This window comes from Poromitra crassiceps (genome assembly GCF_964638095.1).
Source record: "Poromitra crassiceps genome assembly, chromosome: 5".
NCBI lineage: Eukaryota > Metazoa > Chordata > Actinopteri > Beryciformes > Melamphaidae > Poromitra > Poromitra crassiceps.
Window position 1 is genome coordinate 21,546,901 of NC_139642.1, and position 25,748 is coordinate 21,572,648.

General features: G+C 46.2%; 2 protein-coding genes across 7 annotated transcripts in view; one reads left to right on the forward strand and one right to left on the reverse strand.

Annotated features, from left to right (window-relative positions):
* nf1a (neurofibromin 1a) overlaps positions 1-25,748 on the reverse strand; it is a gene marked incomplete at its 5' end in the record, with an annotated part of 138,018 nt that overhangs the window by 59,302 nt on the left and 52,968 nt on the right. For all 6 annotated transcript variants that reach the window (XM_083637529.1, XM_083637528.1, XM_083637525.1 and 3 more), the window contains 5 exons: positions 11,916-12,026; positions 13,117-13,263; positions 13,564-13,710; positions 13,972-14,069; positions 15,405-15,563. In XM_083637529.1, the coding sequence (XP_083493655.1) occupies positions 11,916-12,026; positions 13,117-13,263; positions 13,564-13,710; positions 13,972-14,069; positions 15,405-15,563 (662 nt within the window). The remainder of the gene's footprint in view (positions 1-11,915; positions 12,027-13,116; positions 13,264-13,563; positions 13,711-13,971; positions 14,070-15,404; positions 15,564-25,748) is intronic.
* On the forward strand, positions 5,366-7,294 carry LOC310777350 (oligodendrocyte-myelin glycoprotein-like; the record flags this gene model as incomplete). The annotated part of the gene is made up of 2 exons (XM_083637685.1): positions 5,366-5,568; positions 6,295-7,294. The coding sequence occupies 2 exons, from the start codon at positions 5,366-5,368 to the stop codon at positions 7,292-7,294; spliced, it is 1,203 nt and encodes a 400-aa protein (XP_083493811.1).

Below are 25,748 nucleotides of genomic sequence, written 5' to 3' on the forward strand. Positions count from 1 at the left end.
ATGCAGTGGTGCGGGAGGTTGAAAAAAAAATTAAGAAATCCAGTCTGTCCAAACTTTTCACCATTTTGTAACATTTTATAGACCAAACGAATAATTGATTAGTCGAGAAAATGATCGACAGTGTGTGTGTGTTTTGGGGCTGCTAGTGTGCCACTGGTAGTGTGGTCACTGTCAGCATAAAGCAAAAACCACCAGCTACAGGACAGTCACTCCCCCACGACATGTTCCCCGTGCCTCTGCACTTTTCACTTCCCAGCTGCTCTCACTGCACAAGCTGTTAGGGGCCGACAGGACCACTCATCTGAGGCTTGAAAGGCTATTACCAAAAACATTGTACCATACCAGCTGCAACAAAACAAGTTCTCCACTACAGTTTGTGCAGACAAATTACCCCTACCAGCAGGGAAAAGTTACACTTAGGGCGTGTGACCACATAGCGTTTTTCTGATTTTTTTTTTATTTAATTTATTTTTTGTGGGGGAGGGGTGTGTAAAAAAAGTACTGCCTGGAGCTTAATTTGTGAGCAGACATAAGAAGCGGATGATAATGTCATCCTGCTGCTAGCACATGGTTAGCTCTTCTAGCAGACAATACAGTGTTGTGGAACGAGCAAAGTCTTACCAGATATTTCCAATACATGTCCGGTATCCATACTGCCTTTATGGTCGCAGTTAAGGGCAGTTTATAGTACAGTGACTTATGGTGGTTGCGACGGAGCATGATTATATTCCATCGTCGGTGGCAACGATATGTGTTTATACTTCCAGCGACGGGCGATATGACATCTTTGCGATGATGTCACTTTGCGCCCATCGCCAAGACTTCATTTGGATTCAACTTTGAGCCCATCGCTGGCTCAATAAAGCGCTGCTAGCTCTTGTGTTTCTACCTCCCTGTCCTGAGAGAAAATGAAAATGAAGCGAATGAAATGAAACTGCGCCTCTGCGATGCGTTCTCCTATCGCCTAGTGTTTCTACTTTTATGAGTGACAGCGTCCAGCGATAATAAATCCATAAAGTGGCATCATCAATGCTTCAGCAGAATGATGTATGCTGGTTATGCTGAAGAAGAACAACCTTCAAACGGGAGCTCCAAAGGTGTGCGGATCACTTATTTTCATGATCTCAGCCAGGTATCTTTTGATCCAGCACCCAACCCAGTGGGTTTTTGGATGTGCGTGTCTTTTTTTTTTTATCTTCGAATACTTTGACCTAGGTCCCATGGATGGATTTGAATTAAAAGTCCAAAGAAATCCGGATATTTGAACTCAACCTGTGTTTTCCACTTTTCCACTCTTTAATTGGTATAATATTTCCATCGCAAACTGTCCAATCTGTGAAATATCCTTGCACAGCCAGGTACAGCAACTCAATGTCTTGCCAAGTGCATTAAACAAAGAGCTGTAGCCAAGTTGGCATGATGGTAAGGATATTGCGTTCAAGGCCAAGTGTTTATGTGATTTGTATTTCACAAAAAATGGGATGAAAGGATTATCTATTTTATAATGATCTTTAGGGTAACGCCAAAATAAGATAAACAAGCGCCAGTTTGCAATCGCTGCGACCCGACATGTGAATTTACTATTTCCAACAGAGTGACTTATAGAGCTGCTGGCCACCGCGAAAAACTAAAGAGACAGACTATTATTATACTAGTATTATACTTTAATATGATTTTCTCCTCCAGCCATTACCAACTACCAATGTCATTCCTGCTTTTATATGCCTAGGAGGAATGCTATCTTGCATTATAGGCCAGATAATAAAGGTGATAATAACATGGACGCTTAGTCTTCCTCCCCAGCTGGGTCTTGTAAATGTCAGCGAAGGAAGGCGAGCTTTAAAATCACAATCGCACTCAAGTCCAATTTGAAATATATCTGCGTGGGTTGATAGGGTTTGTTGTTGTTGTTGCTCAGTGAGGACATGGCCAGGGGGATGAGTTGGACTTTGTTTCAAGACTCACTTTCTGGCTTGGGCATGTGGTCACTCTGACCTTTTCCCACCAAATCACCAAACCTTTCTACCTTGGTGTTCTGCTGCAGCCAATCACAGAGCGTTTCTACCTTGGTGTTCTGCTGCAGCCAATCACAGAGCATTTTGTGTTCTGCTGCAGCCAATCACAGAGCGTTTTGTGTACCACCATTTTTTCCTTTCATACCAGCAGCCACTATTTGACAGAAACACCCTGCAAGAATCTGCACAATTTGGGGAAACAAGGCGTGATTAATGAACTACATTTGGTTGCAACAATTTGAAAAACCCTGTCCAGGCTGCTCTGAGGATAAACAACTGTGTGTGTGTGTGTGTGTGTGTGTGTGTGTGTGCGTGCGTGCGTGAGTGTGTGTGTATGTGTGCGCGCGCGTGCGTGAGTGTGTGTGTGGGAAAGGGAGACTAAAAGGTGGTGTATTATGTACAGTAAGTTCCACATAGCTGGCTGCTATGACGAATGAACAGCCCGTAGCAACAACTCAGAGAGAGGGAGAGAGAGAGAGAGGGAGAGAGAGAGAGAGAGAGAGAGAGGGAGCGAGAGACAGTGAGAGAGAGGGATGGAGAGAGGTCTTGATTATAAAAAGATTGTAGTCAGCAGTAGCTCCCTCCCTCCCTCCCTCCCTCCCCTTGCAGCTCTTCCCTCCCCTGTTCCCTCCTACCGACCCTCCCCACCACCACCCTCATAGCCCTTGCCTGCCTCATCAGCAGCAGAGTGAGCCAGGTCGGTGCTGCAATTTCTCTCTCTCTCTCCCTCTCGCTCTCTCTCTCTCTCTCTCCCTCTCTCCCTCGACTTGCAGTTGCATCAGGAGCCTGCAGAGGGGCGAGCAGGACGGAGCGGCTGACGCTAAGCGGGCTGTCATGCCAGGACACCCCGGACACAGCAGCAGCAGCAGCAGCAGCAGCACAGAGCTGGAGGAGACGCTACCTGGCCACAGCAGAGAACAACACAGAGCATCATAAAGCCCCCCTGAAGAAGAACGAGAGAGGGGGGAGGGAGGAAAAAACACAAGGTGAGAGGAAAAGACCAGAGCGAGTCACATTCACCGACGAGGGGGGGAAACAACAACAACAACAACGGTCGGATCGACAGCGAGAGGAGAGAGCCAGAGTGGATAAGTCAAATCTCAAGAAAACAGGAAGAAGAGCTGGAGGAGGAAACGAGAGGAGAAAAAAAGGAGAGATGACAGAGTGAAAGGATGGAGAGGTGAGTGGAGAAGACAACTTGGAAAGCACATGACCGGCACACTCACACCTGATTTCCAGGGCATTGAGCTATTTGACTGCAGAGTGTAATAACCCGGCAGACTGCAGCGTGGCGTAGCGCTGGCTCATTACAGAACTACTATACCTCGCTCCATCACTGCGCATAATACCAGCATCAACTATTCCCTTATCTGTTTTGGCAGGTCTTCAAAGTGACTTGATAGCATTTAAAATGACAACGAGGAGGGAATTAAATTGTGCGGACCGGTTACACGCATGGAAGGTGTAAACTTATGTTCAATACTCAACCGGTTAGCCGCTCGCTGAAGGGTAGCCGCGGCACGAAGACGTTTCTGGAGCGGTGTGCACAGTTTAAGGTGGTGATAACGTGACTTAGCAAAGTCTCTGCAAACACAGCGACGCGCTCGCGCTCCACAGAGCACTGCCTCTGCCATCCGAGGACAAGGCAGACGCTCTGTGTGTCGTTCCTAAATGAATTCAGTGGGCTTCTCTCCTCTGGCTTCTTCCTCTCACTGCAGTATTTCAGAGCCACCTTCCCCGCTGGCCGAGCTTCAAGCCGGGGCGGCGCTCCGGATGACTGGGAGCCTTGTGAGAGCGAGGCTGTCCGGCTCCAGCAGCACAGGGCAGAACCTCAACACAAGCCCAGCTTGTCACAGTGGCAAACCAGAGGAGAGACTACATTTTTCAGTGTACCGCGGCCGACATAATCAAACTGCCCCCCCCCCCCCCCCCCCCCGTTTGTACTGCTGTTGCTATGCATCAGAGGCTCAAGGCACTTTCTCAAATGGATCAAACTCAAATCCAAATGATTTTCATTGTTGTTATGACTTGGTTATAACATTATAACTACATTTCAAGACGCTCGGGGTGTGTGACTAGGGTTAGCAGTGTGCACTACTTCACAATAGGTGTAGCTGTCTGAGGCAATCTGAGTATCTAGGTATGAATATACCATGTAGAGAAGCATAGGTTCAATACTTTTGAACACTGTTGGCGAGCAGCAAAAACAAAGACAGTGATGTGGATCATCGACCTGCCCTCCATTTGTGCTGCTGTTGCTATGCATCAGAGGCTATTTTCAAGGCACTTCCTAAAAACAGATAAAACGAAATCCTAATGGCTTTCATCACTATTAAACTGTCCTACAATTACATTTGAAAAAGCTCAGGGTATATGTACTACTTCACAGTCATTGTAGCTGTCTGAGCCAATCTGAGTATCTAGAGAAGCATAGGTTAAACGATAGGTTAAATGCCTTTGAATACTGTTGGCAAGCAGCACAACAAAGACAGTGACGGGGATGTAACGGGTCAGTCACTGTCAGACAGTGACGTGGATGTAACGGGTCAGTCACTGTCACAGTGACGTGGATGTAACAGGTCAGTCACTGTCACAGTGACATGGATGTAACGGGTCAGTCACTGTCACAGTGACGTGGATGTAACAGGTCAGTCACTGTCAGACAGTGATGTGGATGTAACAGGTCAGTCACTGTCAGACAGTGACGTGGATGTAACGACGTCACAGACCGCTGTCTAAAAGTATTCTGACATTCAACCTCAATTGACACTTTTCCACTGGATCGCTCTGAAATGTTCACAAGAGGACATGAATAGTAATTCACGCTCACGTGGAGGCGCTCCACTGAGAAATAGAGTCTATCCAAAGGAGGCCAGGCACTCACTTTCACCTTGAACAGATTCATTTCCTGTGTTTGACTTGGCTCAGGGCGATGAGATGGAGAACATTGTACAGAGGGTCCAAAACGATTCGACACCCAGTACTCAAATGATGACCTCGACCACTGATAAAGCAATGCAATAAATGATCGTCATGTGATGCTACATTAGTGACCCAAAATGGCAATTTGATGGAACTTTAAGCCAATGTTCCAAAAAACCTGCCTATTCATCTAACCGACAGACATTAGTATGCAATGTCAATCTCTACATTCATCTTGGAATTCCCAGAATAAAGATGGAACATACAGTAAAGTACATTACACAAAAGTTGAGAGTTTTCCCTTTTCTCCCACATTCCATTATTTCCTCTCCCTCCAATCAACTCAAGATGTCCAACCTTCTCTCATCTCTTCTCAATTCCTTCCCAAATCTCTGTATCCTCTGTCTGCCCTGCCCAGAGCCCTCGCCATGCCTGCCTGCTCTGCTCCGCTGGCCTTGCTGCTTCTCCTGCTGCTGTCGGGGCAGCTGGGGGGCTGGGTGCTGTCCATCTGCCCGTCCATGTGCTCGTGCAGCCGGGGACACCGCGCGGTGGACTGCTCCTCACGGGGCCTCACCAAGCTGCCGCCTGGTCTGCAGCACAACATCCGCTCCCTCAACCTCTCCTTCAACAGGTGAGCAGCTCCCTCAACCTCTCCTTCAACAGGTGAGCAGCAGCTCCCCGCTCTGCAATGCTCAGAAGGTCTAGACTGCTTTTTCCACGTTCAAGTAAAAGGTCCTAGAAGCCAGGTGGAATGTGAGGTCTAGAAAGTCGTGTTCGCACTTTGTGGGCAATGCCATCGACAAGTCACCAGAGATTCATTAGCTTCCAATAGAGTGGAGTGAGCAGGGGAACTTGGCAGACGTGTGTGGACGGTCAACAAGCTTCCCAGTGGAGAAACGTTGGCCACAGCAGCACTTTTCATTGACATCAGATTTCCTTCCTTGTTTCCCTATCTGATTTTCCAGGTAGAACAATAGTTCTTCTACCTGGCAGGTGCAACATGGACACAGTTTATTACAGCCATTCAAAGCATCTATTTGAAAGACTACAAGAATAAACGTCTAAAAAAATGCAGTTTAGAAAACTGTTCCTATATAGTAATGAAGTGTATTTCTGTTTATTGTTGATTATTGCTAGCTAATTGCTAATTACTGCTTGCTTAGATTGGGGTGGGAAATATAGCAACACATCAACTGCTTGAAATGTGAACGCAGGGTAAGGAAGGTGGGAAGTAGCTATAGACTGCGCTGTGGCAAGTCTAAATGCTAACTGTGCTGTACACATGCTTCAGTCATACAGTCAAGCTGGTTATAATATGGTCTCTCTCATGTCTTTTCTATTCATCCTCTTCTGGCAGCTTGCTAGGTCTCGACACGCAGCTAAGCCACTACGCCCACCTGCGAACCCTGGACCTGTCCTACAACCGTCTGGAGCACCTGCCCCCGGCCCTGCCCCGGTCCCTGTGGGACCTCCGAGCGGCGGGGAACCTTCTACGCTCGCTGGACAAAAACGACACCGCCTACCACTGGAACCTGCGGGTGCTGGACCTGTCGGACAACGAGCTGGAGAGAGTGGTCTTCATCAACAACACGCTGCCCAGTCTCCACGCTCTCAACCTCAGTCACAATCGCTTTTGGACCGTGCCCACCAACATGCCGCACAACTTGGAGGCCATCGATTTGTCCCACAACTATCTGGTGCAGATCCTGCCCGGCTCGCTGGATCGACTGCCCAGGTTGTCTCAGATCTACCTGCACGCGAACCGCTTCTCCTGGGTGCCGGAAGGGATCTTCGAGAAGCTGAGTGGACTCGAGGTGATGACTCTTGGGGATAATCCCTGGGCTTGTGAGGAGGAGGAGAACATAACAAAGCTTATAAGTTGGGCAGAGCAGACCCAGGCCGCCGTCTTGGGTTGCCCCTGTTATACGAGGCCGACCTGTGGTCAGTCCCATCTGGCAAAGCCCGGGAGGGAGTGGCATTTCGCCTCGTACACGGAGCCGCCGCTCGGAGCCGATGCTCGAGATGTCGGGCGCGACGGCCAACGACGTCCTTCAAGGACCGGAGGAGGGGTCACGTCTGGTTACCAGGCGAAATCGGCACTTGTCGAGACTGGGATGTACGGAGAAGAAAGAGGGGGTATGAATGAATCTGGGGACCAAATGCTGTTTGTCTGGACATCTGCCACGACGTTTTACAGTTTCTCCACACACACAAGCACAACTGCACGCCCGCGCTCTTCTGCCAAGAAGACCAAGGTGGGAAACTCACGGAACCCAGGCCATGGACTCCTCGTCCAAACTCCACAAGCAGTCACCTTGAATGTTTTAGTCATGGTGATAGCATTCAACACCATCTGAAGCCACCACAATTGACTTGATGCATTAGCAGAACACTTTACTCCTTGGATTATTCTGGAGACTGAACGTATGGCCAAGAATGACCCAACATTGACTTAGCTCATTTCCGTAGTAAAGACCGTTTCCGACTGTTACTGCCTAAAATCACATCATCATAATGTCCATTCTATCATCACTTCAACTAGCTGACCATCTACAAGGTGCAATATATGACAATATCTTTCAAATGATTGTACATATAGATGAATGTACTATATAGACACACATGACATGAAGAATATTCAAAATATCCTTGGCACTCCTCAGTTGGTGTGGTAACTTTCAGTATAATGCTTGTACATTGACACACACTGCTGTATTTGATGCTATCTTTGAGTTAAACGACAAGAAACCCTGTTTGGATGCATTTACATGGTGGTTTGGCTAAAGTTGATGTTCTAAGGTCACTTTTCTTCAGGTGTTTTGGCATAAAATTAGTGGAATAGTTGCTGCTACGACATTCCCTTTATATTCTACTCACATCCCAGCATCTGTCTGAGTCAATCAAGACCAACACATATCGCTCAAATTATACACTACTTAGACATCATGTTATACTTAGAAATATGCTAATGACATCCTGTTATACTTAGAAATATGCTAATTACAAGCCAAAGTGACAAATGAGATAAAATGACGTGACAAACACAATTCTCCACCAACTGGTCAACAGGGTTTAAAGGTTCGAATCAAAACGTTTGCAGACGCAAACTGCTATCAGATTTCCCTCAAAGAAAGAAGACAGGACAAAGTAAAAGGCTGTGATATGTAGCTGTTGTACCTGGATGCACAGGAAATAGCTCTAAAGTCACTGTGGCCTGTTAACGGTCAACACAATCTCCTCCTCCACTTACACAGCTGAGCAGTCAGCTCTGGGTAATGGGGTGAAGTCACCCTCGGGTGCTGACAGGGGGTGAAGTCACCCTCGGGTGCTGACAGGGGTCACTTTTGTTGTTCTCCCACTAACAGTTAAGGGTCCCATTCAGGGGTGTGGAACTGCCATCCTGTGAGCGAGCAGTTCAGACACAATGGTGCCGTTTACACCTGGCATTAATATGTCTTGTTCCAGATTGTGTCCAGATATTGGGTGGCTCAGTGGTTAGCGCTGTTGCCTCACAGCAAGAAGGTCCCGGGTTTCGAAACCCCGGTCCGTCCCAGGTCCTTTCTGTGTGGAGTTTGCATGTTCTCCCCATGTTTGTGGGGGTTTTCTCCGGGTGCTACGGTTACATACAAAGACATGTATGTTAGGGTTAATACTCCCTGTCAGTGCCCCTGACCAAGGCAATGGCGAAAGAAGTGGAGTTGGTCCCCGGGCGCTGCACTGTGGCTGCCCACTGCTCCTAGTTCTAGGAAGGTTCCTAGTAGAGGATCGGTCAAATGCAGAGGATGAATTTCCTCATGGGGATAAATAAAGGATAACTTAACTTATCTTTTAGCTGGATTACATTTACACCTGCCGTTAAAATGCGTCTTGTGCAGCCACATTGGGATAGGATTCTCTTTCCAACGCAATACGGAAATTGTCATGTACATCCCTACCACTTACTGTACAGTATACAGTATATGTCCAGAAGCATATATGCTCAGAAGTATATATGCTCAGAAGCTGGCAAATTGTTTTATGATCATTCTTATTCTTCAAAACAGAAGAAGATATTGTGGACAATATGCATATTGTGCGACGCCAGCATCTCTGATGTCCAGAGGCAGGGTGTTCATTAGCCTCTCTGATGTCCAGAGGCAGGGTGTTCCATAGCCTCTCTGATGTCCAGAGGCAGGGTGTTCATTAGCCTCTGTGATGTCCAGAGGCAGGGTGTTCCATAGCCTCTCTGATGTCCAGAGGCAGGGTGTTCCATAGCCTCTCTGATGTCCAGAGGCAGGGTGTTCCATAGCCTCTCTGATGTTTAGAGGCAGGGTGTTCATTAGCCTCTGGGGAGACACACTAAAAGCAGCATGTTCTTTATGGCAGCCTTTCCATAACCTTATGGAACGTGGGGGGACACAGCATGAAATACAGTCTGTGATGTAGGGAGGAGCCAAAACATTCAGTGCTTTAAAAACCAAGAGAAGGACTTTAAAATCGATGGTAAGACACAGGGAGCCAGTGTAACTCACATACAGTGAAACAGGTGTAATGGGTTCTCTCAGTTTTGTCCTAGTCATCGTTAGGACCCTGCCAGTAGCATTTTGTACGCTCTGTAGTTTTGCAATTGCTGTTTTTGGGAGGGCGGTATGAAGGGCATTACAGTAATCCAGCCGGCTTGCTTAGCATATATATTATATATAAATATATATATACAGTATATAAATATATATATATTATATAGCAATGCTATATACAAAAGCATGGACAGGTTTCTCTGTCTTTTTTGTGTTGGGGAAAAAAAGGTCTCATCCTTAGCTATGTTGCGCAAATGAAAGAAATAAATTTTGGTAAAAAAGAATTAAAATGAGCTCAAAAATAATAATACGATCTAAAAGAATGCAGAGACTTTTAACTTGTGGTCATGCCTGTGAAGTCCCAAGGTCCCTAGGTTCAGTCTTGTCTTGTTTAACTGCAAGAAATCATAGGTCATCCATTCATTGATGGCAGACAGTCAGTTAAATATCCCCATGTATCATTATTAGTGTCCCAAATCAATACATAAAACCCTATTTGGAAACAAGATGTACAAAGATGTTGACGTTCCACAATGACCAAAGAAAGAAGAAACAAGAAACAAGTTATAGGTAATCAAACTAAACGAGTCGCTGGCACTTAGCTGTGGGGAGTCTACTGAGTTATTTTAGATTTGCAACACAGAGCCTACCCAAAGGAAAGAGATCAGACCCCACCCATAACTGCCATATCCTGTGACCACAAACACAGCACCTCAATTCCATCAAGTTCACATGTCAACGTGCAGCAACCACACCTCATCACTTTCACTCTTCCATAACGCAAAGATCCCCTTAAGATATGTGCGAGGGTTTCAATACCAATGTTTGTCAGCTGCTGAGATTTCTGGCGTTCAAAAGTCACATTTTCAACTGGTGGAGGACAGCAGTGCTACAAGCAACTAACAGGTGTTGCAACAACACATATTAGCAACAACGGCTAAAAAGCCTTGTTCTTGAGCCAAAAAAGCAAATGTCAAATCAGTATAACTATTGTAGTATATTGTGTGGTGGTGATATATTACATCTCTTCACTTCACCTTTCTGTGAGATCTCTGCTCTCCTTCACTAGCTTACGCCTCTGCAGGCTTTCCTCTAGATACATTGAACAGCGGCGGACCCCCTGCTACTCCATCTTGGCCCCCGCTGGTCCATCTTGGCCCCCGCTGCTTCAAAATAATATTTCATATTATCTTGAAGCAGCAGGGGCCAAGATTGGGGGACCTGGCAAAGGAAAGCAGCACAAAGATGCAGAAGCTACAAAAAACAGTACATTAAATAACTACTTTAGAGAGAAATAAAGCACATGCTGTTATAGAAAAGTAGCCTGGTAACCCGCCGTCACGTGAACTCACATTTCATTTGGTTCTCCGTGACGGTCTGGACCCGCACAGGCAGTTAAGATGATTGGTCGAGCCATGCCGGCTCGACAAATCAGCGGCGGCCGTAGGCGGGCTCTGGCTCGTCTGGGCAAGTAGTGGGTACATGGTCTTTGTAGTTCTTTTCACTCGTCAACATGGCTGCCGCCGCGGAAGTGACAGGCAGTCTGAATGAAATTGAATGTAACGTTCCCAATTCTATGTATTAAATTCTAAAAAACGACCCTCAACATTTGGGAAGGCTAAGCCACACAACTAGTTCGTTATAATCTAACTAAATGCTTCGAAGGTGACTTTACGACCGCGAGGACTCAATCAATGAATACCACGGAGATCATCCACAGGCACCTTCGGCGATCTGATTGGTTGAAGTTAACACCCACCAGCGGTGATAAGACAGATGGGTCATCCAATCACCTGCCAAGTAGCTTGGACAAAGTGCCCGCCTCCGTCAGCGGGTCTGGTGACTTCATTCCCAGATCGACTGGTTTAGTGAAACCTATGTGGAGCTATACCGTCCATCTGGCAGCGTCAGGTTAATAGAAAAGTAAATCGGTGCAAATCTCAGAGCGCCGGCGTACTACACGCGCACAACCCAGGTACCACGAAACCCTCCCCCCCCCCCACTGCTACAAAAAAATCAGAGAGGAAACACTGAACTGTATTACTTCAGTAAAGCTATGCTAGAGACATGTCGATGTTGTTGCAATTCCTCTCACCAACTGAGACTGCTCAAAGTCATAGATGACTTCATGCCTCTAATACATATTGGTCGTGTTGTAAACTATCAGGAAGGCTCATGCAAAACTCTGGACACCGACCAGATGATGATCACAACAATGCAAGGTAAATGCTACACTGCTCAAAGCAATTAAGCTTGTTGAAAGCAAGAACAACAACAAAATGCTTCAACTCTTGACTGAAAGATGAGATGCACGTTGTGTGTGATTTGCTACTACGCTAGACACTCACCAACAGTCTATTTTAGACGTGTTGCCCAATCGCATTTGTAGATAGAGGTAAGATGAGTGCCTGCCAGGCCTTACCTGCGAGCCACATAGTAGAAGACCGGGTTGCCAGTCTTAGAGGTGCCTGCCTGGTAGAAGATATTGAGGGTCTTCAGGGCCTTGAACTCCTCCTTCTCGTGGACCTGGTGCCTGGAGGAGACAAAGGAGCAACCACAAAGCTCAGGCTCTGTTACCACTTGATTTACTTGACAGAGTGAACGACTGTCAAAACACAGCAAGTCGAGCAAAATCCTGGAACACAGCGTGAGCCCCAATACAGAGGTGATATCATGAAACTGCGTGAGCCCCAATACAGAGGTGATATCATGAAACTTTTAACCATCCTTGTGGAGAAACTGTGTCACTGCAGGATCAACATAGTCACAGGATAAAATAAGGGGAAAATAGAATATAAATGAGAATATAGCAAATCGGGGGGTATTAAAGATCTAACGGAACTGACAATTCCCACATTTCAACATGAAGTGAAAATATTTGAATGAAAAGCATGGAAGATATTAAATACAGCATTATGAGGGTGAGTTACAAAAAAAAGGAAAAAAGGAAAATTTTAAATAAGTGATCAAATATAAAAATAGCAATACAGTTTTAGGAGTGAGAACATTCAAACAAGCATATCTCCCTTCGTTCTTTTTTCAGATTACAATGTGTGACACATCATTTGAAAGTTTACAATCTGCACTTTCATGATCTGTAAAAAACTAAAAAATGACCTCCGCCTACATGTGGGTCAAAATACCAGCAGCTGTCACAGGGGTGTAACGGTTCACAAAATTCACGGTTGGGTTGGGTTCGATACAACACAGTAACATCACAGTTCAGTACATTTTCGATAGAGCAAAAAAAGTGGAAATGCCGGAGAAATTTCCTCGATTTTAATTGTTTTATTTTATTATTTCCACAGGATACTTTTTAATTTCAATTTTTGTAAAAAAAAAATTTTTTTTTTACACCTTTCATATTTTTCCTCTCAGTTTTAGTTTACCATGATATCCTTGTAGAAGACTTGCACTGTTCAGCAGTGAAAGATTTGTTTGGTTTGCAAAGCCTCGTACCTAAACACTTCTATACGAATAATACGTGTATTGTTACACCCCTATACAGCATAATACACAAAATGTGCTTTAGCAGGCCAGAGGAAGGCCACACGTAAAGTGTGTCTCTGGCGTGGTGTGCATGAGAAACATGTTTGTGTAGAGACTTGATGTCTCAAGCGTACCTGGTCATGAACTCCTCAAACTTGGAGCTGGTCAGGTTGAGACTGGACCAGTGGGTGTCGGCCACGGGCTTGTGTTCAGGAGGTCCCAGGTAGGCCAGCAGGGTCGCCATCTTATCAAAAGGTCGCCTGCCCACTGCCTTGTGGTCCCTGGAAAGAGCATTGACGTTGAGAAACATACACATTTTTCATCCTTTTGCCGGGGACCCTCTGGAAGTTCCTTGAGGACCCCTAAACGTCTGCGTGCGTGCATGTGTCCAGACGTGTTGCTGGAGAGGTCCTGGTGTGTGTGTGTGTGTGTGTGTGTGTGCGTGTGTGTGTGCGTGCGTGGATGTGTCCTGACCTGTTGCTGGAGAGGTCCTCTTGTGTGTGTGTGTGTGTGTGTGTGTGTGTGTGTGTGTGTGTGTGTGTGTGTGTGCGTGCGTGCGTGCGTGGATGTGTCCTCCTGACCTGTTGCTGGAGAGGTACTGGCCGATCCTCTCCTGGTTGTTCCACAGCAGTCGGTGGAGGGCCAGCACATTGCCGTCACTGATGAAGGACAGACTGTGGTTGATAGAGTCACTGGGCGGCGAGTCAGACGCTATGTCCAAGAAAAACCTGCCGGAGCATGATGGGAGGGGGAGGAGCATGATGGGAGGGGGAGGAGCATGATGGGAGGGGGGAGAGCATGAAGGGAGGGGGAGGGGTGAAGACCTTAGACAGGGCTCCTACTCATTTACAATTTCATCATAAACACGCCCCAATGCTCATGAGCTAGTTGGCTAGCTAGCTCCTTCATTATGTCCATATAATGCAAAGAACAGCCCAGTGAGCTACTATTTAGAGGCTTTTGTAGGTATCATGTTCCCAGTGCCTTACCGCCTGGCTGAGTCAAAGTTGCTCTTCACAAAGTCATTGAAAGGCCTCATGTGCTCCTCTTTCGTAAACAAGACATGGTTGGCAATGCTCTGCAGGATCTGAAGGAGAAACACAGGGAGACACGGCTTGAATATGAAAAGGTCATCATAAAAGAATGTACCATGGACTGCTTTGCCATTTTTCCATGTTTGTTCTGGTCCAACCTGCCCATGTCCAGCCCCAACCTCCTGTTCCCATCATGTCCAGCAAGCGAACATTGAAATGCTGTTTCTATGGGGGCAAAATGGCAGGACTGTGTGAGAGGCCATTCAGTTCCCAAATCCTGACTAAGGGCCTGTGTCCATCTAGCGTCTTTTCATCAGCTCCGGCGTCTTTTTTCAGTTGTTTCCAATGAGGAGCGAGCGTATGCGGGCGCACACGGACGTCTAGAGAAAGTGCGCTGCGCCCGCCCAGCGTCTATTTTCAGAGCGCTCCAGCGTTTTTGTGCGCCCGACTCCCAGCAGCGCTCCGAGCTGAAAATATTTTAACTTTTCAGAAAGACGCTGGTGTCGGGTGCTCCTTTTCTGGCAACTAATCATGGAGAAACTATCGCAAACAGAGACAGAAAGGCTCAATTGTGGGAGCAGATTGGCTAGACACTTAATATTTCTGGTGAGTGTTGAGCTAAATCACTGTACGTGTGTTGTTCGCTAATGTTAGCTGTCAGCTATCAAGCTACTACCACACTGAACTAACGTTTCAGACTGCTTCCAAGTATATTGTGCGCGTATATTATTGTACTTCCAGCGTTTAACGGTCAGAAAAAGACGCTAGATGGACACAGGCCCTAAGGACGTCTCTGGCCTGACACCTTATGAAGATGTACAGCCCAAAAGTGCGACAAAGTGCACCATCGTCTCCTGATTGAATCCACGTTGAGCTGCAGCACCTGCTAAACATCTGATTGGACGATACCGAGTTGCTTAACAGAAGCAGAGCTGAAGCTAAAGCCACGCTGAAGCTGAGCTCACGCTAAACCGGTCACACAAGAAGCGCTCTCTTCTCCATCAGCGCCTCGCTCGGTGCGCCTTGACGCCTAACTTCCACTGACTTCATGCCCGGCAGCTTCACGCTTGGGAAAATAGAACTGACTCCTGAACGACGGCTCCAGCGTGGCTTGAGCGTGGTACGCGTCGCGCGCGGCCGGCTGGTGTGAACGGCCTCGCCTGTTAACGAGGAAATGAAACTTGTGGCTTCAGCGTTGCTTTGGCGTATGGTGTGAACGGCCTCATGCTTTTAATATTTGATTGTGTGTCTGGTTGAAACTGTATTGCTGCTATCTTGGCCAGGGCTCCCTCGAAAAAGAGATCCATCTCAATGGGACTCACCTGGTTAAATAAAGGTTTAATAATAATAATAATAATAATAATAATAATAATAATCATCTCCTTTACCTTGGACATGAGTTTGAGACCCCGCTCTATCCTGGGCAGGGGCTTCTTCTCCAAGATGCCGGCCTCATAGGGGGACACGATTGCCGGGTTGACGAAGCGCAGGAACATGGCGCTGCCCACCGCACCGATGCTGTTCTGAGGGAACCTCTGACTCACCACCTGGATGAAGACGGAGGGGGAGGGGGTGGAGGGGGGGGGGGGTGAAAAAACAATAGGGGAAATGTAGGATAGAGGGGAGACGGTAGAGCGAGATTTGAGGAGGGGTTGAGGGTTGGAGTAAAGGGAGGGAGAAAACAAGATGGATTTCAACACATTAAGGAGCAAAACGGATGAAATGACGTGGATTCAAAAAAATGATGAAAGGATGTAACGGGGAAGGGGGGGCAGAGTGGGGGGCGAGACATGGTCAAAAAATATGAAGAGGTTTCGGGGGGAAACAGAGAGAGAGAGAGCGATTTGGCCTAGAACAAGAGCAAGGAAAGTTCTCACTAGAGTTAAAGCTTCAGCCAGAGTGAAGAGAGAGAGAGAGAGGCGGGTGAAGGAGACACGGCAAGACAAGGAATCCCAACAGTCTGTTCAACGTTGGGACAAATGTCAAAAACATGTTTGGTAAAGAATGAAGAGTGGAATTCATCACCGCGGAGAAGAAGAAGAAGAGAAAAAAAGATGGGGTGACACAGGTGCAGAGCTATGAGTGGTGGAGCGAAAGCAGTGAATGACCCACACCTGGTGACCATCCAAACACACAGTATGACAGAGCACATGTCACGTCACGCCCTGCTTTGGGGGGAAAGCAGGCGATAACGTTAACGTCACAAGTTCCGTAACCGGACAGAGTCTTGCCGACGCCAAACATTGACAGCTTTCAAACAAGTCAATAAAGAAAGTAGCTCTAAAAATTGATATGTGTTCTCCTGTGATGGATGATTAGTGATGCAGCAAGGAAAAAGAAAGAGAAAAGGGGGGGGGGGGGGTTCACCCACACCCAAAATCAAATCCATAATTCTATGATCAGACAAGCAGTCAAGCCCATACCTGTGAGTACACCAACCTGACTCAATGGCCGGTACTGTTCCAACTATCCATTGACAAGACATGGGCTGTAGCAGCACCCATTAAGGTGACACTTAACAAGCTTACAGTTGTTAATCAATTAGTTTGGCCACTTTGCTGCGGTTCTGCTGCAGTACTGCCACCATGGGAAAGGTGGGGGCTTTTGTTATTTAAATTATGTATTTGTTCTTTACAAAAGCCCCCCCCTTCCTCACTGCTGCCACGGCACTGCAGCAAAGGCCCCCCTCACTGCAGCAGTACCTTGGAAAGCCAGCAGTAAAGTGGCCAAATTAAACGAGTAACATCTGTAGAAGAAGGGAAAACAGAAGTGGACCACAACTGCAAACGGCTCATTCGGCGCTTGTTTGGGAGGCTGCACATATCTGACTTCAGCAGTCAAACTGATTTTCTCCTGTGACATAAGGCTGTGTTGTGCCAAAAGGATAACCATGAGATCAAATTGTCTTGTGACATAAGGTTGTACCCATAGCCTGTATATGGCTGTAGTACCCTTATTACATCTACCTAGTAGGGGTGGGAATCACCAGATGCCCACGATACGATACTGAAACGATACTTGAGTCACGATACGATAGTATTGCGATACTGCCATATTTTCGATATTGCGATATATCGATATTGCGATATATTGAATATTGCGATATTTCGATATATTGCGATTTCTTACATTTTCAACTGCAAATGATGTCCCCAAAGGAAAACTTTGTCAACATCTGGTTTATATAAGAACAATTTTTCAGTCTGTACATCTGACTTCAACCATTTTATTGCAGCAACATTGTCAAGTAGACAGACCAACAACTTTCATAAAGTCATGTCATAGTTGCATGCACCTGACAAACTGAACTGTTTGTTACAGTCTACTTACAGTCCACATTAACTGGATGTGTGTGTGGACTACTGTACTTATGTAGTTTTTGCAACTTCACTTCACTTACACAAAACATCTTGTGCAGCCCATTCAGTAACTGGGGAATTTGTAAATTACTGTTATGACAAAACTGTTACTGTTAAAACAAAATGAAAATATGCTACCGTTTGTTTACTGCTGGCCTTGGAACTAAAGTTTATAGTAGCCCGGTGGCCTGGCATGGCCTGCAAAAAACAAACAAAAAAAAAAAACTTTTTTTTGTTTTTTTTGTTGCAATATCGATACTTGGCGTCCAAATATCGATACAATATCGTCAGGCAAAATATCGCGATACTGTGGTGTATCGATTTTTTCCCCCACCCCTAGTACCTAGTCTGTGTATATTATATATACATAGACTGTATATGGCTGTACCCTTATTACATGTACCCAGTCTGTGTATATTATATATACATAGACTGTATATGGCTGTACCCTTACATTCGCAGGAAAACTTCAGGTAAAGAAGCACATCGGAAGGAGACGTGTCCGATACAGGAAGCACTGACGTTAACCCACAGAACGCCAACATGCATCGGCAAACATACTCGCATACAAACACGTTCACCGTCTCGACAATCCAGGATTCCACCTATGGCTTCTAAATCACTGATGTGAAGGTACTGGCAAAACAATGTCAAAAGCACCCTGCATGGCTGCATGTAGGTCATGTTCTCATACATACAATTCCAGTGCAAATGGGCAACTGAAGCATTTCTTCCTATGTCAAATCCAGAGGAAATACATAGCGTCACCGACGCCAAACCTGACCACTTTTTTTGACAATATTCTATCAAAATTCCGTTTCAACGCCTGCTACAAATGATCAAGTGCTGTTTCCACTCCGTTTAATGGCTGAAACCGCAAGTCAAACTTCTTATCTTTCTAGAGACATCTTGTTTTAATCATATTCACTATAGCCGTTTCCTTACCAGAGTCTGGGAAGTGACGTTATTGCTGGTGAAAAAGCTGCGAGCTAAAATACCCAAAGCTGACCAGTCCTCTCTGAACGTCTATGCTGCTAGCGTAGTTTTGCAGTAGACAATTAACCTCTTGAATAGCCCGCAAAGAAGGAGGAAGTACGTCACTCGGTCCACAAACAAAGGGGGTCAGGTTTGGGTGAAAGTGGTCAGCTATGGCGTTAGTTCCGTTACACCTATGCAGATCCTGGGTCAATTGTAGTGCAAAATGCACAAAAGTAGAACGCTTGTGCAAAGAGATGGACCACAGAATGTTTCTAGAATATAAGTGACTTTCAACTGAAAACTGGATTCCCCAGAATTTATCTGTGAATTCAATCAGCTCAAGCTCATATCCTGAGGAGGCCTGCTGCCTCTAACCTAATTAAATCCCTATTAAACTCAGCCCAGACTTGATATCAACAAAAACAAAGGTTCACACAGGTTCAAACTGTAGTGAGGCCAATCACAAATCAGAGAAAAGGAAGGATATGGTTTTTTCTGAAGCTGAACATTAGCTACTGACCCATAAATACATATAGGATGAAATGTGGATCAATTGTAAATTTCTACACTATTCACACAAAGTGGACATTTAATGGCAAGGAGCCAGATTTTGTAAATCGTTAGTATAGTAATCAATTTTAAGTTTGACATTGCTGAATAAGCAGTCACCTTAATGACAAGCAAAATGGCTGAATATAAAATGATATGCCAAACAAGGACAAATAGGCCCACAGTTAAGCAAAATTGACTATACAGATCCTTGTAAATAAATAAATAGAGAGAGAGAGAGAGAGCGAGAGTGTGTCCCCGTAGTCATAATCAATTAACAACGTATATAGGGTCATGTCAAAATGCTGGCAGTGCCAGTCGCATACAGTAGTATTTTGGCTACTCCTTCACTCTGTATTGAAGCTGAAGTCTGCATTGTTATTTAACACAGTGGATCTGGAGCTTTTACACGTCAAAGGGCCCGCCCCTAAACTGACACAATTAGACCACGCCCCTAAACTGACACAAATTACACCACGCCCCTAAACTGACACAATTAGACCACGCCCCTAAACTGACACAAATTACACCACGCCCCTAAACTGACACAATTAGACCACGCCCCAAACTGACACAAATTACACCACGCCCCTAAACTGACACAAATTACACCACGCCCCTAAACTGACACAAATTACACCATGCCCCTAAACTGACACAAATTACACCATGCCCCTAAACTGACACAAATTACACCACGCCCCTAAACTGACACAAATTACACCACGCCCCTAAACTGACACAAATTACACCATGCCCCTAAACTGACACAAATTACACCATGCCCCTAAACTGACACAAATTACACCACGCCCCTAAACTGACACAAATTACACCACGCCCCTAAACTGACACAAATTACACCACGCCCCTAAACTGACACAAACCACGGACATCCATTTGATACGATTTTGTCCCCCAGATCCCCCGTCTGATAATATTTTATCGTTCATTGTGTTACTTGTGGATGGAATTATAGTGAAAATAAATTATTCGCCTTTTTACTGGGGACACCCTGGAACCCCCTGAAGGGCCCCTGGGGGTCCCCGGAGCCCACTTTGAGAATCACTGATTTAACAGATGTCAAGGACTGGACATGCACAAAGTTGTTACAATTAAATTCTAATCAAATGGAAGTCCTTTTGATAGGACCTGAGCACACATGGCCTCAGTCCACTAGATAAGCATGTAAAGCCGACTGGGCCTTAACAGTAAGACAGAAAGCCTGTTCAGCCATACTTTGTTCCTCTCAGGAACACTACAGACAGGATTATACAGTACATGCTTTGATATAATCTCACCTTGATAACTGCAATATCTGATCGTAACCATAAAGGACCAGCGTCTTCAAAATACTGCACAAATGCTTGTAATCAAAACTAAATGTCTGGACCATTATGTCCCCCATGTTAGCATCTCTTCACTGGCTGCCTGTCCATTTTAGAATGGATTTTACTGAATGATTTTAAGGCTTTGCAAGGCCTGGCCCCGGGTTATCTTTCTAATAGCGCGAGATCTTCAGACGGCACGAAAAGGGAGAATGTATGTACGGACGAGCCATACATACAGATCTAATCAACTGTGGACAAACAGTCATGTAGTCAGATGAATTGTCCTTGTCTCGGTTTCTCAACAAGCATTGAGAAGTAAAGTATATGCATGATGAGTATTGTCACAAGAGAGTTGTAGGCATGGGGTGTAAACTGCGTATGCATGCTGCAGGTGAGGTGTAGTCTATATGCATGCTGCAGGTGAGGTGTAGTCTATATGCACACTGCAGGTGAGGTGTGTAGAGTCTATATGCACACTGCAGGTGAGGTGTAGAGTCTATATGCACACTGCAGGTGAGGTGTAGTCTATATGCATGCTGCAGGTGAGGTGTAGTCTATATGCACACTGCAGGTGAGGTGTGTAGAGTCTATATGCACACTGCAGGTGAGGTGTAGAGTCTATATGCACACTGCAGGTGAGGTGTAGAGTCTATATGCACACTGCAGGTGAGGTGTAGAGTCTATATGCACACTGCAGGTGAGGTGTAGAGTCTATATGCACACTGCAGGTGAGGTGTAGAGTCTATATGCACACTGCAGGTGAGGTGTAGAGTCTATATGCACACTGCAGGTGAGGTGTATAGTCTATATGCACACTGCAGGTGAGGTGTAGAGTCTATATGCACACTGCAGGTGAGGTGTGTAGAGTCTATATGCACACTGCAGATGAGGTGTAGAGCCTATATGCACACTGCAGGTGAGGTGTATAGTCTATATGCACACTGCAGGTGAGGTGTAGAGTCTATATGCACACTGCAGGTGAGGTGTATAGTCTATATGCACACTGCAGGTGAGGTGTAGAGTCTATATGCACACTGCAGGTGAGGTGTAGAGTCTATATGCACACTGCAGGTGAGGTGTAGAGTCTATATGCACACTGCAGGTGAGGTGTAGAGTCTATATGCACACTGCAGGTGAGGTGTAGAGTCTATATGCACACTGCAGGTGAGGTGTAGAGCCTATATGCACACTGCAGGTGAGGTGTAGAGTCTATATGCACACTGCAGGTGAGGTGTAGAGTCTATATGCACACTGCAGGTGAGGTGTAGAGTCTATATGCACACTGCAGGTGAGGTGTAGAGTCTATATGCACACTGCAGGTGAGGTGTGTATAGTCTATATGCACACTGCAGGTGAGGTGTAGAGTCTATATGCACACTGCAGGTGAGGTGTGTATAGTCTATATGCACACTGCAGGTGAGGTGTAGAGTCTATATGCACACTGCAGGTGAGGTGTATAGTCTATATGCACACTGCAGGTGAGGTGTAGAGTCTATATGCACACTGCAGGTGAGGTGTAGAGTCTATATGCACACTGCAGGTGAGGTGTAGAGTCTATATGCACACTGCAGGTGAGGTGTGTAGAGTCTATATGCACACTGCAGATGAGGTGTAGAGCCTATATGCACACTGCAGGTGAGGTGTAGAGTCTATATGCACACTGCAGGTGAGGTGTAGAGTCTATATGCACACTGCAGGTGAGGTGTAGAGTCTATATGCACACTGCAGGTGAGGTGTAGAGCCTATATGCACACTGCAGGTGAGGTGTAGAGCCTATACGCATGCTGCAGGTGAGGTGTAGAATCTATATGCACACTGCAGGTGAGGTGTGTAGAGTCTATATGCATGCTGCAGGTGAGGTGTAGAGCCTATATGCATGCTGCAGGTGAGGTGTAGAGTCTATATGCATGCTGCAGGTGAGGTGTAGAGTCTATATGCACACTGCAGGTGAGGTGTGTATAGTCTATATGCACACTGCAGGTGAGGTGTAGAGTCTATATGCACACTGCAGGTGAGGTGTAGAGTCTATATGCACACTGCAGGTGAGGTGTAGAGTCTATATGCACACTGCAGGTGAGGTGTAGTCTATATGCACACTGCAGGTGAGGTGTGTAGAGTCTATATGCACACTGCAGATGAGGTGTAGAGCCTATATGCACACTGCAGGTGAGGTGTAGAGTCTATATGCACTAGGGCTGGCACGGATCAGAAAACCCACGGATCGGATCGCGTGACGGATTTTGAGCCATGGATCACGGATTTTTCGGATCAGAAAAAATATATATATATCAGATTTTTTCTCTCAAAATTAGATTTTCGATTAGATTTTTTAAATACTATTATACTTTTCTAACCATTTGTTGCCCTGCACAGCTCAAAAAATATTTTTTTCTCATAAGTGACACAATGTATGCTTTTACTCTGAAGGCAGAACAACCCAACTTCCTGTTTTAGGTGGCACTGCTATGCCTAACTTCGTGGCTGTTGCTTGCTAACAACCTGCAGTCACTTGACACGGGTACAGACCAGACCAGGTGAGTCTGGAAATATAACGTTGATGCTACGTTAAGCTACTCAGTGGCCCCACGTGTTGTTTTGTTGTTATGTGTCCTAAGGCAACATTTCACCATCCGGTGATAATGTGTTCGTGAAAAGTGTGCGCGCACGCACGTGTGTGTGTGTGTTGTGGCTCTCGTTATCTTGTGCAACACGCTGATTGCATTCCTGTGCTTTTTCAGAGGTGTTGAAATAAGTTTGTTGTCACGCTGTCTTTAGTAGCCACTAGCCACAGCCTTCAGAGAGACTTTACAGCAGCGACAAGGGATGAGGAAGCTCACTTGTGCTTGCCATGATTATGCCTGTCTGTGTCTGGCTGCACTGCAGGCGTTCTCATACACTAACGTTAAACGTTAAATTAAACGAAAGGGGGGGGGTCCGCGGACCATTGACGTTCCGAACCGTGTTCCGAACCGTGGGGGCTGATCCGTACGGGTCACGGATTATCCGTGATCCGTGCCAGCCCTAATATGCACACTGCAGATGAGGTGTAGAGCATATACAGTATGCACACTGCAGGTGAGGTGTAGAGTCTATATGCACACTGCAGGTGAGGTGTGTAGTCTATATGCACACTGCAGGTGAGGTGTAGAGTCTATATGCACACTGCAGGTGAGGTGTAGAGTCTATATGCACACTGCAGGTGAGGTGTAGAGTCTATATGCACACTGCAGGTGAGGTGTATAGTCTATATGCACACTGCAGATGAGGTGTAGAGTCTATATGCACACTGCAGGTGAGGTGTAGAGTCTATATGCACACTGCAGGTGAGGTGTAGAGTCTATATGCACACTGCAGGTGAGGTGTGTAGTCTATATGCACACTGCAGGTGAGGTGTAGAGCATATACAGTATGCACACTGCAGGTGAGGTGTAGAGTCTATATGCACACTGCAGGTGAGGTGTGTAGTCTATATGCACACTGCAGATGAGGTGTAGAGCATATACAGTATGCACACTGCAGGTGAGGTGTAGAGTCTATATGCACACTGCAGGTGAGGTGTAGAGTCTATATGCACACTGCAGATGAGGTGTAGAGCCTATATGCACACTGCAGGTGAGGTGTAGAGTCTATATGCACACTGCAGGTGAGGTGTAGAGCCTATATGCACACTGCAGGTGAGGTGTAGAGCCTATATGCACACTGCAGGTGAGGTGTAGAGTCTATATGCACACTGCAGGTGAGGTGTAGAGTCTATATGCACACTGCAGGTGAGGTGTAGAGCCTATATGCACACTGCAGGTGAGGTGTAGAGTCTATATGCACACTGCAGATGAGGTGTAGAGCCTATATGCACACTGCAGGTGAGGTGTAGAGTCTATATGCACACTGCAGATGAGGTGTAGAGCCTATATGCACACTGCAGATGAGGTGTAGAGTCTATATGCACACTGCAGGTGAGGTGTAGAGCCTATATGCACACTGCAGGTGAGGTGTGTAGTCTATATGCATGCTGCAGGTGAGGTGTAAAGTCTATATGCACACTGCAGGTGAGGTGTAGAGCCTATATGCACACTGCAGGTGAGGTGTAGAGTCTATATGCACACTGCAGGTGAGGTGTAGAGTCTATATGCATGCTGCAGGTGAGGTGTAGAGTCTATATGCACACTGCAGGTGAGGTGTGTAGTCTATATGCATGCTGCAGGTGAGGTGTAAAGTCTATATGCACACTGCAGGTGAGGTGTGTAGTCTATATGCATGCTGCAGGTGAGGTGTAGAGTCTATATGCATGCTGCAGGTGAGGTGTAGAGTCTATATGCACACTGCAGGTGAGGTGTGTAGTCTATATGCATGCTGCAGGTGAGGTGTAAAGTCTATATGCACACTGCAGGTGAGGTGTAGAGCCTATATGCACACTGCAGGTGAGGTGTAGAGTCTATATGCACACTGCAGATGAGGTGTAGAGTCTATATGCACACTGCAGATGAGGTGTAGAGCCTATATGCACACTGCAGGTGAGGTGTAGAGTCTATATGCACACTGCAGATGAGGTGTAGAGCCTATATGCACACTGCAGGTGAGGTGTAGAGTCTATATGCACACTGCAGATGAGGTGTAGAGCCTATATGCACACTGCAGGTGAGGTGTAGAGTCTATATGCACACTGCAGGTGAGGTGTGTAGAGTCTATATGCATGCTGCAGGTGAGGTGTAGAGTCTATATGCACACTGCAGGTGAGGTGTAGAGTCTATATGCACACTGCAGGTGAGGTGTAGAGTCTATATGCATGCTGCAGGTGAGGTGTAGAGTCTATATGCACACTGCAGGTGAGGTGTAGAGTCTATATGCACACTGCAGGTGAGGTGTGTAGTCTATATGCATGCTGCAGGTGAGGTGTAGAGTCTATATGCACACTGCAGGTGAGGTGTAGAGTCTATATGCACACTGCAGGTGAGGTGTAGAGCCTATATGCATGCTGCAGGTGAGGTGTAGAGTCTATATGCACACTGCAGGTGAGGTGTAGAGTCTATATGCACACTGCAGGTGAGGTGTGTAGTCTATATGCATGCTGCAGGTGAGGTGTAGAGTCTATATGCACACTGCAGGTGAGGTGTGTAGTCTATATGCATGCTGCAGGTGAGGTGTAAAGTCTATATGCACACTGCAGGTGAGGTGTAGAGCCTATATGCATGCTGCAGGTGAGGTGTAGAGTCTATATGCACACTGCAGGTGAGGTGTAGAGTCTATATGCATGCTGCAGGTGAGGTGTAGAGTCTATATGCACACTGCAGGTGAGGTGTAGAGTCTATATGCATGCTGCAGGTGAGGTGTAGAGTCTATATGCACACTGCAGGTGAGGTGTAGTCTATATGCATGCTGCAGGTGAGGTGTAGAGTCATTATGCATGCTGCAGGTGAGGTGTAGAGCCTATATGCATGCTGCAGGTGAGGTGTAGAGTCTATGCCAAGATGCACTGACTGGAGCTGTTTTGGAGCCTTGTGTCTGCCCAAGGCCCTAT